The 18,366-nt window shown below is 39.1% G+C and overlaps 1 protein-coding gene across 6 annotated transcripts in view; it reads right to left on the bottom strand.

Annotated features, from left to right (window-relative positions):
* DROSHA (drosha ribonuclease III) overlaps positions 1 to 18,366 on the bottom strand; it is a 123,783-nt gene that overhangs the window by 4,277 nt on the left and 101,140 nt on the right. For all 6 annotated transcript variants that reach the window (XM_061189152.1, XM_061189150.1, XM_061189151.1 and 3 more), the window contains 4 exons: positions 4,861 to 5,002; positions 3,251 to 3,333; positions 3,056 to 3,159; positions 760 to 852 (listed from right to left, as the gene is read on the bottom strand). In XM_061189152.1, coding sequence (XP_061045135.1) covers positions 760 to 852; positions 3,056 to 3,159; positions 3,251 to 3,333; positions 4,861 to 5,002 — 422 coding nt within the window. The remainder of the gene's footprint in view (positions 1 to 759; positions 853 to 3,055; positions 3,160 to 3,250; positions 3,334 to 4,860; positions 5,003 to 18,366) is intronic.

The following is an 18,366-nucleotide window of genomic DNA, read 5'->3' on the forward strand; positions in this document are numbered from 1 at the left end:
ATGGCTCCAAATTATTCAGGCTGATTTTCATGTTTGGTTCATAAAGTTTTACCTGATTACTTCTACTGTCACATACTGAATTGAACAGATAGGAATACACACAAGGGCATGCAGAAATGTCATTTATTTGCACAAAGCCTGTTAAGTTATTCATTCCACACCTTCAACACTGCAATAAAATGCCTTCCATCTATATTAGGTCTGAAGTATTTCTTACTTAAATTTGAACATCTTCAGTGTAAAGTTTAAGAGGCAAAGAGTAAAAAAATACACGTGTAGACAGACTTCAAATCATTTCTCAGTTTAAGATATAATTTGGAAGGTTCAAAGAAAGGTGATAACATACGAAATTCTTTTCACCTGAAGATGTGAGCATTTTCTACAAAGCTCAAGTGAGTAGTAATAAGAGATCAAGTGTCTAATGGCCGTGTCATGCGTGACATGTTTTATGAAATGCTTGCAGCAGTGTTGGGTAACTTAAACTGGACAGATCTTACCTGTGCACCAGGTAATGTGCTTTCCTCAGGGTAGCCAAAGCCCTTTACGCAATGGCATTCCCACTGCTCAAGGCCGATTCTCAAGTTTGGGGCTGAGCTTGGTGGGGACATTAAGCCTTGGGATTCACTTTGCTATTACCCTCGAATACGCTATACTCTGAGTTTAAAAAGACAGGCTGCAGAGTTTGGAAATACCAAGCAGGCACCTGCCAGACACACAGGATGTTCATGTGAAGAAATTTAAAGTATCTTCTTCTCGTACCTTGGGCCTTTCCCACAGCCGATTCTTTCTCCCTTGAAGTAGACAGCCACGGTATAGGTCCTAGCATGGGATGGCCCCACTGTCTGCAGAGTCCTGGAAGGAAAAGGAAAAACATTAATTACGTAAAGTGTTGCTTAACTGTTATTGCTAATATATAACTCTAAGAAAAACCATGTGACTTATTGCTTAGAGAGAGGAAGGTAAAATTAACGGGAAAATTAAAGGAGTAAGGTTTTGATTTGCTAACGTGACAAATATAGACAGCTTTGAAGTAGGAAATTTAAAAAATTCTACAGTGGATTTTTATATATACATATTTTCCCCAAAGCATTATAAACAGTATCTGAAGGTGAACGAAGGATAAAATATTTTTTAACAATTTCAAAGTGTCATTCCAAGTATCATAAAATTAACAAACTTTTGTCAGTGAAAAGTTAGCCATTTCAGTCTGTTCATTGTTTTTCAGTGCTAATCACAGCGAAAAATCATAAATATTTGGGTAATACACCTCAAGCCAGAGCTGAATGGCTTCACATCCTTTATGGATTCTTTCTAATGTCTGGTATCTTATCTAAAAGATCAGAAAATATATTTAATTTCTGAAACATCAGAGATCATTTCAAAGGTATGCTATGATGTGGAATACACAACACAATTGCCAAAAAACAAAACTCCAGGTACTCTGGATTTTAATGACAAGGTGCAGATTTCAAATGTGGTAAAACTGATAACTTCATGGAAAAGGGAAATTAAATCCAGCCAACAAAGATAATGGAATGAACACAGTAATCTTGAAAAAACTGTGTAAAACAACCCCATCATCTTGATAAAAAAGAACAAGCTCATTGCATACTTTCATTTGGGGGATATATGAGAAGGGAGCAGTCATCTCCTTTGTGTGTATATACTCACTAGCATGAAAGTACACGGATGGCTTCTTAAAGGTAGTGCTTATTATAGTAATCATGCTGGCGCTATGAGAAGTTTATCATCCTCATTTTATTTATTGAACTTTAATTATCACTTTGATGAGGAAATACTTTGAGCCTTTCATGTAATACAGTTTGGATGTTCATTATGCTTATTAGACACATGTTAAAGTGCTATTTCTAAACATTTGGTTTTTTTCCCAATAAACAAAGGAATCACTGTTCAGCAGTGACAGCTTCTTGGGACAATTTATAGCAGCCTGCTGTGGGGTGACTCAACCTTCTCTTGGCCTCAGTTTTTCTTTTAGTGAAAAGGCCTATAACGTGTTGTGACTATTAAATAAAAACATAAAAAAGGATTTAAATTCCCGGCTGCCACTCTGGTGTTTTCCCTTGAGTACTGTGAAGTTTGAGAAAGTCCACAGGAAGGGGCTTTTATTCCATATGAAACACTCACACAAATGTGTGTACTTGCACCCATGTGTGTACAGAGACGGGGGTAACCCAGTACTAAAACTAGATACTTAAACATCCTTAAAAACACATATCCTTGGGAGGCAACCCACTTATTTTGATAATCCCTCCCTTTTATAATTCCTCTTGGAAACCACCTTCTAAGACCACCTTCTGAGACCACCCTCTGAAACCACCTTCTGAGGGTCTCATAATTACTCTACTTCAGAGTCAAACCTCCTGTTTTCATCAAAACTGGTGTTACGTGTGTAGTGACCTGCGTTTCCTTTGAATGACTTTTGGCTACTACTCAAAGGATAAAGATGTATCACTAAAGATATTCAAATGTACATGGCAGCTTTTAGTACACATTCTGAAAAGAAAACTTCCAAATATTTGAATAACATAGCAGCGGCAAAGAACTGCCCTGCTTCTTACAGTGACTGCCTATCAGGCAGTCGGGACAGAGGCCAGCAGGGCTTCAAAGTGAGTGGAGAGAGACACCCAAGTACTGTTACAAACAAACAAGCACACACCATCTAATCTCGATGTGTAGGCAGCAGGGGTTATAAGAAATAAGAAGACAACTATAAGAATGTACATAGAACAATTTAACCTAAATTTTTCTGATCTTGATCAGAAAAATTATCTGAGCATGTCTTTCTCCCAGGGAGCAGTTCCCCAAGCATTTTAGAGATGGGAGAAAGCACAGATAATCGAATGTGACCCACTTACTTAGAGCTCAAAGACTGAGAGGCCCAAAGAGTTTGAGTGTTGGGCCCAGTCAGAGTCAAGACGTCTCCATGCAGTACTCTTGTGGCCATTACCCCACAGTGATTAGTTTTTTCTCCAGGCACATGGAGCTTTACTCTAAGCTTCCCGGATCCAACAGCCTGGGGGCAGCAGGTACTCACTTGTACAGAGGAATGTCTGGCTCTTTTCCTTCTGTCCTAAGTGTCAAGCAACACTGCTGAAGCTGGGATTTGGGGTCATTCCAATCCTGATTCAAAATGAACTCCTGCAACAAGTCCCCAAAAAGTATTTAGTAAAGGGTTCTAGAATCACCAAGCATAGAACATACAACCAATTTAAATTTTATAGGAGCTTACTTTTAATCGTGGAAAGAAACAAACATTCATGAAAGTATGAACATATTCCAAATCCTTATCAATGTACAGAGCTGCAATAAACGCTGAAAAAGAGAATACGTAAAAATAAGCCACAATGCATTGCCATTTACTAGAAAGAGTACGAGTCCTAGACTTTTAAGGAACGTTAACTTCCAAGCCCTCTTTATTTTTTAGCATTAACGTTTCATCTTTCTTCAAACAAGAACTACTCTTTATCACTAATATTAGAAGCAGCAATAGAGATGTGTGATTAAGATGCAAAACCACAAAGACCAAATTACATTTGACTAAGGGATAAATGAATAATTAGTTAAAATGATACACAAAATGCTGCTGTATAGCAGGAAAAGAATGACATCTGGGAACACAACCATGTTAACATCAAATAAATCAAAATAAAACTTGAAGATCAGATACGATGCCAGAATGAGCACATCCTTGGGGCCTGCTATTCTTAACACCAATCTTGAGGAGATCACCCATTTACAAGGGTTTGTGTTACCTTTCATGAACAGATATGGGACAATTTATAGATTCAATCTGCCGAAACAGAGAAAAAATTAATACTGGGCTTAATGACAATAAAACAATATAACCAAATTTGCATTAAAAAATGGTGACCCCAAAGACAGCTTCATTAAAAGGTATCTTCACCACACAAATGGCCGAGTTTTTAAAAGAAGGAATAAAAATATCTTTTGTTGAGCTAAAAAAAGCCAGTGAGACTGATGATCACTCAACTTACTTTTTTTCTAATTCTAATCTTAAGTTACTTTTCTTTAATTGAAAAAGAAGTTCTTTTAAGCTCTTTAGTCAGATTGCCTTTGCACGTTATAAATCAGTTGATCTTGCATGGTAGACTTTAATATCTGTACGTAATTCCAATTGCCAAAAATACCAAAACATTAAAAAAAAAAAAAAAGGTTCCAAGGCCCAGTGAATGGCCCACTTATTTTACAGTAGTATCAGAAACAATAAAATCGTGTGTATAACCCTTTGGTTAGCTATAATACGATTACTTATAATGCTACGAGACCATATGAGAAACTGCAAAAGATGACAACATTGTCCATAGAGCTTTGAGTTCATTCACAACAATAGATAATAGTTTTAGTATTTAGTGAATAAATTACCTTCTTTCTTCTAGGCCCCTATCTAAAGGCTGCTGGGTGGCAAAAACAGCTATGATTCACTATTTCCAATCTTCACATTCTGTTACTGTTTCACACAAAGAGATGTGATGGCTGAGCATTAGGATGGAGGGGCGTAGGGTGAGGAGGGGGGAGCACTAGTGAACACAGACTGAACATAAATTCATTATCCACAAGTCTTTTTTGTTTTTTAATTTTTATTGGAGTATGGTTGCTTTACAATGTTGTGCTAGCTTCCACTGCTCATTATTCACAAGTCTTAATTCCAAATCATTCTCCTTCAAACAAGCTTTGGAGAGAAGCATAAATAAAAATTAAAATAGAGAAGAGGTTTCTTTAATCAAAACATAATAATAATGAGAAGCAGCATAAATTTGGTCCATTGATTTAAACTTGAATCTGCAGGTTAAGAGAAAAGCTTTATTCCCTAGGACTCACATTCCAAAAGGTCGGCCAAGGTCTTGGTCCTAAGGGCCACAGGCCTCTTGGTCTTGTCGTTGGTGATGGCATATTCCTGCATGCCCAATTCCTCTGCTACCTTGGCTTGAGTTCTGTTATTCACCAAAGAGCTTCGCAACAGCTGGCCAAAAGGAATTGAGGTACATTTAGAAACCATTTCACTTTTGGTCTCTCTCTTGCTCCTGTGTTGGGCCCACACAGCCTAGACCACAGGGACACCTAGGCAAGCAATGGCTCAAGTTCTCAGCCACCACCCCCAGGCAACAGTGACAAATTCCACATGCTTCTAGTTTCTCCTTAATAACTTACTCTGCTCTTGGATTTCACCTAACTGACATTTAAATAGTTCATTTAGTTGTTTAGTAGCAGTGAGCAGTGTTGGGGGAGATGCTATACTATACTAAAGGTCAAAGATTCCCTTAAGTTTAATGTTACTAAACCAAGGAGCATTAAAACTTTAAAAAATCAACTTATTGAAGTATAATTTGCATACAATAAAATGCACCCATTTTAAGTATAGTTAAATGAGTTTTGACAAGCTCCTACATTTCTGTTACCCCAAACAAGTTCCCTGGCCCCTTGGCGATCAATCAATCCAATCCATCTATCACCAGGCAAGCTTGACCTACTTTCTGTCACTGTACGTTAGTTTTAAAGGAGCATTTTTTAAAAAGTCAAAAATAAGCTTCACATTTTATGGCACTGATGCTAATTTTGATATCATAGGATTTGGGGAAGTGATGCTTTAGTATTATTTAAAATATTGAAATTAGTTATTTACATTATACTTTCGTTCTTTAAAGATTTATATTGTATATATATATATCAGATTTATATATATACATATAAAGACTATATATACTATATATCCTGACTCATAGTTTTTCAAGCTGAGACCCTTTATTTTTAATCAAATTAAAATATAATTTCCGTATTTCAACTTCAGGAATTCCAAACAAAAATTTCTACTAGGAATTTCAGTCAGCTAGCAGTCCTCTAAGGACTATCTAAGTAGTAACATTAAACAGTGTATGAAAATTGTACAACCAGTCCATTGTAGAGGTGCCCATAAAACAAGCATGGCTTAGGAATTTAACAGTCACTGATCACTCACTAAAGGAAGGTGGGGAGGGAGGCTGGATAAAGTGGGTAGATACAAAGATGAGAACTCACCAAACAAAAGCTGAAAGTAATTATCCCCAATCTCTAAGATTTGGGGGAATAATGTACCTAAAACTAGAACTTTTTCTTACAACAGATAAAATAAACTCTTGGTCTAGTACAATTCCTTCCTACTAAGGAACAACCCTGATACCAGGGCCAAGAAACAGGAAGCAGCTGCAAGTTATGCTGGTATTATATCCCCTGCCGTTCCACATCGCACTTTGTTTATTAGATGCAAGTTTTATGCTCTGTGGCTCCACAGTGTCAACTGAGCTTATGAAAATCAAGATTTATCCTCAATGCCTCAGACTGCATCCTTGACAATAGATAAATAAGAAACAATATGTTCTTAATTTGTCTGACAATGATTCATGAAGCAGAAATACAACTTGATCTTCACATGCCATGCTTGCTGTTGAGTTAGACTATTATTCTTTGCTTGTCTCTGCTCCTTTCCTCCTCCGATTGCCCCCCAAAACTCAATCTTTTCTTCAATACAGTGTTTTCATTAAAATTAATATCCACAGAGAAGCTCAAAATTAAAAAGGCCTAGCATATAACGTTAAAAGAAGACACAACCAGGGAATTCCCTGGTGGTCCAGTGGTTAAGACTCGGCGCTTTCACTGCTGTGGCCCAGGTTCAATCCCTGGTCGGGGAACTAAGATGCTGCAAGCCACGCGACGCAGCCAAAAAAAACAAAACAAAACAAAAACGCAACCATTAGGGAGCCCACCAGTCTAATATGTTGTAATTACAGAATAACTGAGCTGGAAGCTGGAAGGGAGACATCTTTTTCAGTCTGGATTTATAATGGGGGAGGGGGAGGTTCACAAAGTACAGGTCATGGGAGAACAGGAGGGCTATTTTGAGAATATGGCTATGCTGCGTGAACTAGCTTCTCTCTCAGTATATGCTTTTGGTGAGAGGAGAAAACTCTAACTTGGGCTGCATGTATGGAGATTTCATGCCTTAGAATCATGGCATGCCTGATGTACATATGAGCTCACACAAACCAAAATATGTCACTGGTTATCGGGCCCCAGCTGCCGCCTTCCAGCCTCAGGGCTCCTCATTCGGTGCTGAGCAGTAATGCTGTCTGACAGGGAAGGAGGAAAGCAGTGAGGATGTAAACAGAAACACTACCAATTTTACTTAAGATATGCCCCGATGGGTCTTAAAGCACAAGCAGGGTGGTCAGCAGAAAGTGAGATCTTTCAGTTCTTGCCAAAACTTGGAGCCTGAACCAAAAGTCAGTGGGGGAGAAGGAAGATATAAATGATCCATATTTTTAGAGTCAGTTTAAATTTAGAAGATGAGTTGAAAAGAGGTAAGACCTTGCTCTTAAACAACAAAGTCTGCATGGCAGTTCTTTAAATGACAACCTCCATCCTTGGCCTTTGCTGAACCCTGTTTCAGAATAAATCATGCTGTTTGCCAGCGAGTGAGATCAAGAGGGGATCACAAGGCAAAAAAAACACCTAAAGTTATGGCAGTTCAGTGCAACAGCTGTGGAGGCTGATGCTATACCAGACCCTGGGCTATTGGCTGAAGATACTGAGATGATCAACATCCCGTGGCTGCCCTCCGAGAGCTGCTAATCTCTGAAGGAAGCCATACACAAAGTGGCCAATGCAATGCACTGTGGCAGCTGCAGTGACAGCAGAGGCCACAGCACACGCAGGTACTCTTCGCCAACCCAGCTTTTCAAAAAGGCCTCCTGGAGGACCTGACCCCCGAGTAAAAACATTTCAGAGGCTTGTTGACCTACCTGGCTGTTATAACAGAATCATTAGTTAGTTCTGTCATACTGGTGGTGCTCAGGCCTCTTCCAAGAACCAAGGGATTAGAATTTCTGGACAAGTACGTTTTTAAAAATTTTAGGTAGGTGGATTCTGATGAATGTAGAGTCAGAACTGAAAAGAATGAATCTGCCAGTGGGAGAAGAATGGCTGCAATGGTCTGAATGTTTGTGTCACTGCAAAATTCATATGTTGAAATCTTAACCCCTAAAGATGATGGCATTAGAAGGTGGGGTCCTTGGAAGGTGATTAGGTCATGAGGGTGGAGCCCTCATGAATGGGAGTAGTGCCCTTATAAAAGAGATCCCTATCAGCACGGACACCAGAGGCAAGCAGGAAACGCTAAAGCTGCTACTGCAGCCACCAAGAAGCCTGTCTGCAAGCACAGGTCACTATCCACACCTCCCCTCCTGGGAGCCTGTGCAGCCCACCACTGCCAGGGTCCCGTGACCCAGGGACAACTTCCCAAGGAGAACACACGGCGCGCCTCAGGCTGTTGTAACGTCACGCTGGACTCTGCCGCTGCAAGCTCGACCTGCATTCCGTACCCCTCCCTCCCCCTGGCCAGAGTGAGCCAGAGCCCCCGAATCAGTGGCTCCTTTAACCCTGTCCTGTCTGAGCGAAGAACAGACGCCCTCAGGCGACCTACATGCAGAGGCGGGTCCAAATCCAAAGCTGAACCCCAGGAGCTGTGCGAACAAAGAAGAGAAAGGGAAATCTCTCCCTGCAGCCTCAGGAGCAGGGGATTAAATCTTCACAATCAACTTGATGTACAGACATCTGTGGAATACCTGAATAGACAACGAATCCTCCCAAAATTGAGGCTGTGGACTTTGGGAGCAACTGTAGGCTTGGGGTTAGCTTTCTGCATCTAATTTGTTTCTGGTTTCATGTTTATTTTAGTTTAGTATTTAGAGCTTATTGTCATTGGTAGATTTGTTTATTGATTTGGTTGCTTTCTTCCTTTTTTTTTTTAATATACATATGTTTTTTCCTTTTCCTTTTTCTGTGAGTGTGTATGTGTATGCTTCTTTGTGTGATTTTGTCTGTATAGCTTTGCTTTTACTATTTGTCCTAGGGTTCTCTCTGTCCGTTTTTGGCTTTTTTTTGTTTCTTAGTATAGTTTTTAGTGCTTGTTATCAATGGTGGATTTGTTTTTTGGTTTGGCTGCTCTCTTCTTTCTTTTTTTTTTTTTAATTATTTTTTAATTTTTTATTTTTAATAATATTTTTTAATAACTCTCTTTTATTTATTTATTTATTTTTTCTTTCTTTCTTCTTTTTTCTTTCTCTCTTTACTTCTGAGCCGAGTGGCTGACAGGGTGTTGGTACTCCAACTGGGTGTCAGGCCTGAGCCTCTGAGGTGGGAGAGCCGAGTTCAGGACATTGGTCCATGAGAGACCTCTGGGCCCCACATAATATCAAACAGCGAAAGCTCTCCCAGAGATCTCCATCTCAACTCTAAGACCCAGCTCCACTCAACAACCAGCAAGCTACAGTGCTGGACACCTTATGCCAAACAACTAGCAAGACAGGAACACAACCCCACTCATTAGCAGAGAGGCTGCCTAAAATCATAATAAGTTCACAAATATCCCAAAACACAGCACCGGACGTGGTCCTGCCCACCAGAAAGACAAGATCCAGCCTCATCCACCAGAACACAGGCACCAGTCCCCTCCACCAGGAAGCCTACACAACCCACCGAACCAACCTTACCCACTGGGGGCAGACACCAAAAACACGACCCTGCAGCCTGTGAAAAGGAGACCCCAAACATGGTAAGTTAAGCAAAATGAGAACACAGAGAAATACACAGCAGATGAAGGAGCAAGGTAAAAACCCACTAGACCAAACAAATGAAGAGGAATAGGCAGCCGAACTGAAAAAGAATTCAGAGTAATGATAATAAAGATGATCCAAAATCTTGGAAATAGAATGGAGAAAATACAAGAAACATTTAACAAGGACCTAGAAGAACTAAAGAGCAAACAAATGATGATGAACAACAAAATAAATGAAATTAAAAAGTCTCTAGAAGGAATCAATAGCAGAATAACTGAGGCAGAAGAACAGATAAGTGACGTGGAAGATAAAAGAGTGGAAATAACTACAACAGAGCAGAATAAAGAAAAAAGAATGAAAAGAATTGAGGACAGTCTCAGAAACCTCTGGGACATTAAACGCACCAACATTTAAATTACAGGGGTCCCAGAAGAAGAAGAGGAAAAAAAAAGGGACTGAGAAAATATTTGAAGAGACTATAGTTGAAAACTTCCTTAATATGGGAAAGGAAATAGTCAATCAAGTCCAGGAAGCACAGAGAGTCCCATACAGGATGAATCTAAGGAGGAACATGCCAAGACACATATTAATCAAACTATCAAAAATTAAATACAGAGAAAAAATATTACAAGCAGCAAGGGAAAAGCAACAAATAACAAACTAGGGAATCCCCATAAGGTTAACAGCAATCTTTCAGCAGAAACTCTGCAAGACAGAAGGGAGTGGCAGGACATATTTAAAGTCACGAAAGGGAAAAACCTACAACCAAGATTACTCTACCCAGCAAGGACCTCATTCAGATTCGACTGAGAAATTAAAACCTTTACAGACAAGCAAAACTAAGAGAATTCAGCACCACCAAAGCAGCTTTACAACAAATGCTAAAGGAACTTCTCTAGGCAGGAAACACAAGAGAAGTAAAGGACCTACAATAACAAACCTAAAACAATAAAGAAAATGGTAATAGGAACATACATATCAATAACTACCTTAAATGTAAATGGATTAAAGGCTCCAACCAAAAGACATAGACCGGCTGAATGGATACAAAAACAAGACCCGTATATATGCTGTCTACAAGAGACCCACTGCAGACCTAGGGACACATACAGACTGAAAGTGAGGGGATGGAAAAAGATATTCCATGCAAATGGAAATCAAAAGAAAGCTGCAGTAGCAATTCGCATATCAGACAAAATAGACTTTAAAATAGAGACAGTTACAAGAGCCAAAGAAGGATACTACATAATGATGAAGGGATCAATCCAAGAAGAAGATATAACAATTGTAAATATTTATGCACCCAACATAGGAGCACCTCAATACATAAGGCAAATGCTAACAATCATCAAAGGGGAAATCGACAGTAACACAGTAATAGTAGGGGACTTTAACACCCCACTTTCACCAATGGACAGATCATCCAAAAATGAAAATAAATAAGGAAACACAAGTTTTAAATGATACATTAAACAAGATGGACTTAATTGATATTTATAGGACATTCCATCCAAAAACAACGGAATACACTTTCTTCTCAAGTGCTCATGGAACATTCTCCAGGAGATCATATCTTGGGTCACAAATCAAGCCTTGGTAAATCTAAAAAAATTGAAATCGTATCAAGTACCTTTTCTGACCACAATGCTATGAGACTAGATATCAATTACAGGAAAATATCTGTAAAAAATACAAGCACATGGAGGCTAAACAATACACTACTAAATAACCAAGAGATCACTGAAGAAATCAAAGAGGAAATCAAAAAATACCTAGAAACAAATGACAATGAAAACACGACAACCCAAAACCTATGGGATGCAGCAAGAGCAGTTCTAAGAGGGAAGTTTATAGCAATATAATCCTACCTCAAGAAACAAGAAACATCTCAAATAAACACCCTAACCTTACACCTAAAGCAATTAGAGAAAGAAGAACAAAAAACCCCAAAGTTAGCAGAAAGAAAGAAATCATAAAGATCAGATCAGAAATAAATGCAGAAGAAATGATGGAAATGATAGCAAAGATGAATAAAACTAAAAGCTGGTTCTTTGAGAAGATAAACAAAATTGATAAACCCTTAGCCAGACTCATCAAGAAAAAAAGGGAGAAGACTCAAATCAATAGAATTAGAAATGAAAAAGGAGAAGTAACAACTGACACTGCAGAAATACAAAGGATCGTGAGAGATTACTACAAGCAACTCTATGCCAATAAAATGGACAACCTGGAAGAAATGGACAAATTCTTAGAAAAGCACAACCTCCCGAGACTGAACCAGGAAGAAATAGAAAATATAAACAGACCAATCACAAGCACTGAAATTGAAACTGTGATTAAAAATCTTCCAACAAACAAAAGTCCAGGACCAGATGGCTTCACAGGCGAATTCTATCAAACATTTAGAGAAGAACTAACACCTATCCTTCTCAAACTCTTCCAAAATACAGCAGAGGGAGGGACAATCCCAAACTCATTCTACGAGGCCACCATCACCCTGATACCAAAACCAGACAAAGATGTCACAAAAAAAGAAAACTACAGGCTGATATCACTGATGAACACAGATACAAAAATCCTCAACAAAATACTAGCAAACAGAATCCAACAGCACATTAAGGGATCATACACCATGATTAAGTGGGGTTTATCCCAGGAATGCAAGGATTCCTCAATATACGCAAATCAATCAACGTGATATGCCATATTAACAAACTGAAGGAGAAAAACCATATGATCATCTCAATAGATGCAGAGAAAGCTTTCGACAAAATTCAACACCCATTTATGATAAAAACCCTCCAGAAAGTAGGCATAGAGGGAACTTACCTCAACGTAATAAAGGCCATATATGACAAACCCACAGCAAACATCATTCTCAATGGTGAAAAACTGAAACCATTTCCTCTAAGATCAGGAACAAGACAAGGTTGTCCACTCTCACCACTATTATTCAACATAGTTTTGAAAGTTTTAGCCACAGCAATGAGAGAAGAAAAAGAAATAAAAGAATCCAAATTGGAAAAGAAGAAGTAAAACTGTCACTGTTTGCAGATGACATGATACTATACTTACAGAATCCTAAAGATGCTACCAGAAAACTACTAGAGCTAATCAATGAATTTGGTAAAGTAGCAGGATACAAAATTAATGCACAGAAATCTTTTGCATTCCTATACACTAATGATGAAAAGTCTGAAAGAGAAATTAAGGAAACACTCCCGTTTACCATTGCAACAAAAAGAATAAAATACCTAGGAATAAACCTACCTAAGGAAACAAAAGACCTGTATGCAGAAAACTATAAGACAATGATGAAAGAAATTAAAGATGTTACAAACAGATGGAGAGATATACTATGTTCTTGGATTGGAAGAATCAAGACTGTGAAAATGACTATACTGCCCAAAGCAATCTACAGATTCAATGCAATCCCTATCAAACTACCAACAGCATTTTTCACAGAACTAGAACAAAAAATTTCACAATTTGTATGGAAACACAAAAGACCCCGAATAGCCAAAGCAATCTTGAGAAAGAAAAATGGAGTTGGAGGAATCAGGCTCCCTGACTTCAGACTATATTACAAAGCTACAGGAATCAAGACAGTATGGTACTGGCACAAAAACAGAAATATAGATCAATGGAACAGGATAGAAAGCCCAGAGATAAACCCACACACAGATGGTCACCTTATCTTTGATAAAGGAGGCAAGAATATACAATGGAGAAAAGATAGCCTCTTCAATAAGTGGTGCTGGGAAAACTGGACAGCTACATGTAAAAGAATGAAATTAGAACACTCCCTAACACCATACACAAAAATAAACTCAAAATGGATTAAAGATCTAAATGTAAGGCCAGACACTATAAAACTCTTAGAGGAAAACATAGGCAGAACACTGTATGACATAAACCACAGCAAGATCCTTTTTGACCCATCTCCTAGAAAAATGGAAATAAAAACAAAAATAAACAATTGGGACCTAATGAAACTTAAAAGCTTTTGCACAGCAAAGGAAACCATAAACAAGACGAAAAGACAATCTTCAGAATGGGAGAAAATATTTGCAAACGAAGCAACTGACAAAGGATTAATCTCCAAAATTTACAAGCAGCTCATGCAGCTCAGTATCAAAAAAACAAACAACCCAATCCAAAAATGGGCAGAAGACCTAAACAGACATTTCTCCAAAGATGATATACAGATTGCCAACAAACACATGAAAGGATGCTCAACATCACTAATCATTAGAGAAATGCAAATCATAACTACAGTGAGATATTACCTCACACCAGTCAGAATGGCCATCATCAAAAAGTCTACAAACAATAAATGCTGGAGAGGGTGTGGAGAAAAGGGAACCCTCCTGCACTGTTGGTGGGAATGTAAATTGATACAGCCACTATGGAGAACAGTATGGAGGTTCCTTAAAAAACTAAAAATAGAACTACCATATGACCCAGCAATCCCACTACTGGGCATATATCCTGAGAAAACCATAATTCAAAAAGAGTCATGTACCACAATGTTCATTGCAGCAGTATTTACAATAGACAGGACATGGAAGCAACCTAAGTGTCCATAGACAGATGAATGGATAAAGAAGATGTGGCACATATATACAATGGAATATTAGCCATAAAAAGAAATGAAATTGAGTTATTTGAAGTGAGGTGGATGGACCTAGAGACTGTCATACAGAGTGAAGTAAGTCAGAAAGAAAAACAAATACCGTATGCTGACACATATACATGGAATCTAAAGAAAAGGTTCTGAAGAACCTAGGGGCAGGACAGGAGTAAAGACGCAGATGTAGAGAATGGACTTGAGGACACGGGGACGGGGAAGGGTAAGCTGGGACGAAGTGAGAGAGTGGCATGGACATATACATACTACCAAATGTAAAATAGATAGCTAGTGGGAAGCAGCACAAGGCACAGGGAGATCAGCTTGGTGCTTTGTGACCACCTAGAGGGGTGGGATAGGGAAGGTGGGAGGGAGATGCTAGAGGGAAGAGATATGGGGATATACGTATATGTATATTTTATTCAGTTTATTATATAGCAGAAACTAACACACCACTGTAAAGCAATTATGCTCCAATAAAGATGTTAAAAAAAAAAACCAACTAAATCAGAAGCTATCAAGAGAAAGAGGAACTTTATTAAAAAAGTAAATTTATTAAATGCTAAAAAGAAAGAAGCGCCATACTGATCCCTAGCCCCTTCCACCCTGTGAAGGTACAATGAAAAGTCTGCGAGCCAGAAGAGAGCCCTCAGCTGACCATGCTGGCACTTTGATCTCAGACTCTCAATCTCCAGAACTGTGAGCAATAAATTTCTGCTGTTCATAAGCCATCCTGTCTGTGCTATTTTGCTACAGCAGCCTGAACAGACTAAGACAGTAGGAAAGGGTTTTCCAGGATGATGAAACAGCTCTATTAAAGCAAGGGGCTAGGACTTCCCTGGTGGTGCAGTGGTTAAGAATCTGCCTGCCAATGCAAGCGACACGGGTTCGAGCCCTGGTCCAGCAGGATGCCACATGCCGCGGAGCAACAGAGCCCGCACACCACAAGTACTGAGCCTGCGCTCTGGAGCCTACAAGCCACAACTACTGGGCCCACGCGCCACAACTACTGAAGCCCACCCACCTAGAGCCCATGCTCCGCAACAAGAGAGGCCACTGCGGTGAGAAGATGGTGCACCACAAGGAAGAGTAGCCCCCGCTCGCCGCAACTAGAGAAAGCCCGTGCGCAGCAATGAAGACCCAATGCAGCCAAAAAAAAAAAAAAAAAAGCAAGGGGCCATGACACAGTGAGGTGATTCCTGGGTGGAACTGGAGGAGAAATCTGAGCCTGGTGGGGAAGAGCTGATACAGGTGAGGCTGCCCAGCCTCTGGGCAGAGAGAGTCTTGCAGGTGATGTAAAGAAGTCTGTACTTTCCTATAAGGGAAGAGGAGTCCCAAAAGGCATCAAATGGGAGCAGTGGCAAGGTAACTTTCTGATTATAGAAAGATCATTTTGGTGGATGGATTTGAATGGGGTAAGACATGAGGTTGGAAAGCCTGCAGATGTCGATGCTATAAATTACTATTTTACAAAGAAGAAACTTTTCTTAATAGAAATCTTGAAAATGAACATTAAGCACCCAACTGAGCATGAGATGGTTATCAGACTGTTTTGCAAACAATGCCTTGAGTTAGATGTACTGGTAAAAAGCAAAAGATTTGGCGCCAAGCTGCCTGGGTTCAAACTACGGCTCTACCACTTCCTGGCTAGGTGACCCTGTATAAGTTACTAAGTCTCTCTGAGGCTCAGTTTCCACAACCATTACATGGAGAAAGTAGTACCTACTTCACAGGGATGTAATGAGAATTAAAGTGAATGAGTATACAATCTAAGTACAATGACTGGCACATAATAAACACACAGAAACGTTAGCTGCTGTTATTACTGGCATCATCATTATTAAGCAAGATATGCTTGCTCTTCAGTTATGCGAAAACGGTTATAGAAGGTCCTAGGAATTCCTCTGGATTTGTTTTCAATGAAAATTTTCTGGATACCTGTCCACTAATAGTCTTCAAAGCTCTCCATTTTACTAAGTGCTAACCTGTCCTTAACAACTTTTTTTAACACCTCCCCACCCCCCGCAAAAAAAGATAAAATTTAACTTGAAATTAGCAGAAAAAGCAAGGAAAGCTGTAGTTAGGGCTCTCTGTGAAGCTGAGAAAAAGACTGCTGAGTTCCTGAAGCAATGGCAAGGACCGACAAAAATATCACAAATTGCCAACTGTGATTTTGAGAATCCAGTATGTTTTCTATTATCTCAACATAGCAGTCTTTCCTAATTAGTGTAAACTTCAATTTTAATAAGATAAAGGTTTATTGGTTTAAAATAAGCAAAGAAACATATTGGCACTCTTCCTTCAACTTCTATTCACTCTTGATTCTAAAGAGAAAACCACAGCTGTGGGACGTGAGCTACCAAAGAGGGCCATCTAGTGTAAAACAGTAGACTCTGATTTATTATTTTGAGGACTTTACTATAAGAGCATGGGGTGAAAGCAGAACGTATTATTAAAAATGACAGTGATGTGCCACACAGGTCTCTCATACCAACAGTGGTAGCCAGATGGCCTCCATTTCCCGTGATAACTAAAGAACTAGTTTATTTCTGGTAAATGCTCATATGTTCTTAAGAATTTAATATTAATTCAAGAGGAATTTCTTGTCCATCCAAAAGCAGCTAACTTTAAGTGGTAATCAAACTGTTAATTTTAAACTAAATTTAAAATAATAGTACTCCCGATTTCCCATATAATGGTACATGGGGCATAGGAGGAACATAATATTCAGTGAATAATATTCACTGAGTGAATGAATTAAAGGACCATATTTTGTTGGGCTTAGAAATTCTGCTGAAAAATTACATCTAAGCATAGTCAAATAACCATATTCTCCCTAAATCCAATATTTGTGTCTCACATAAACTATTTCCAGGGTTCACAGTTGCAGAGATAAGATCCAATTCTATTGAAAGGAAAACATGTATAGAAATTGTAGAGATGCAAATGCTACCCGCTGGAGTGCAGGTCAGATACAAACAGCCAAATTATGACAGTGATGGAGAAATTCTCAAACAGGAGGCTGCGGAATCTACCCTCTCAAAGAGATCTGTTAGATAGCTTGTTTGATTTATGCTTAGTGCTGTCTGAAGGCAGCAGGGAAGGATTAGATCACTGGTTCTCAAATTTTATCTGTAATCTTTGCTTTCTCATTACCCCAAATCATTCCTCTACAAACAAAAATTTCTGCAAGTTCATCTTGCTGGTGGACGCCTCCACTAGGCACAGTGCCTTGCACATTGTAGGCATGGGACTGACAACTATCTTCAGCTCGGAAACTTATAGTAAAGGCTAAGAGAAAAGAATGAAATAGAGGTGAAAAAGATGCAAATGTTAAAAGTTGAAAGTGTGACAAGAGAGGCATTCTTGTCTAAATAAATGCTCCTTGAGACCCTCTCCTATTTACCCTGACTCTACTGAGTAGGTTCTACCCTCAAAAACCAAAACTTCAGTCTATGAAATAGAAACTCTTCCCTATACATCCCAATTCAACTCCATCATGCTAGCACAATTATATAAGCCTGACATTCGTTCCCAAACAGGCCTTCTTGAACACCCAACTTATAGAACACTATAGATTTCCCCCATCGGCATTCAAAACTTGAAAACCATGATTTCATCTGCTCAACCGTCCTTATTCTCTATGAAGCGAGTGTGCAAGGGAACAGCTCTGAGCCAACTAATGCCTCCCCGTAGTTGTGTGTTCTTTAATCACAATAATGAATAATTAGCCATCCTCTCCCTGCCTTCTGCCCAGCCAAATGCAACTGCAGTAAGTAATCCGCCTCAAATTTTAAATTACTTTTAATTCTTAGACATTCATAAATAGTTTTCAGCTTCTTTCCTTACACATTAAAAAAACATGTTGTTTCCTTCCAATGCCACTTCCACTTCCCTCTCTATATGACTTAGCTGCCCACAAAACTCTCATTCTTCTACTTATCAAATATGTATTGAGAGCCTACATATACCAGGCACTGCTGCACATATAGTGATAAATAAACACATGCTCTCACAGAGCTTCCAGGCTAGTGGGACAGGGAAACTCAAATAAGTGCCAGGAAGGAAAAGAACACAGAAATTTGACTGGAAAGTTTCCCTTGCAGG

Source organism: Eubalaena glacialis, chromosome 4 (genome assembly GCF_028564815.1).
Source record: "Eubalaena glacialis isolate mEubGla1 chromosome 4, mEubGla1.1.hap2.+ XY, whole genome shotgun sequence".
NCBI classification, from domain to species: Eukaryota; Metazoa; Chordata; class Mammalia; order Artiodactyla; family Balaenidae; genus Eubalaena; species Eubalaena glacialis.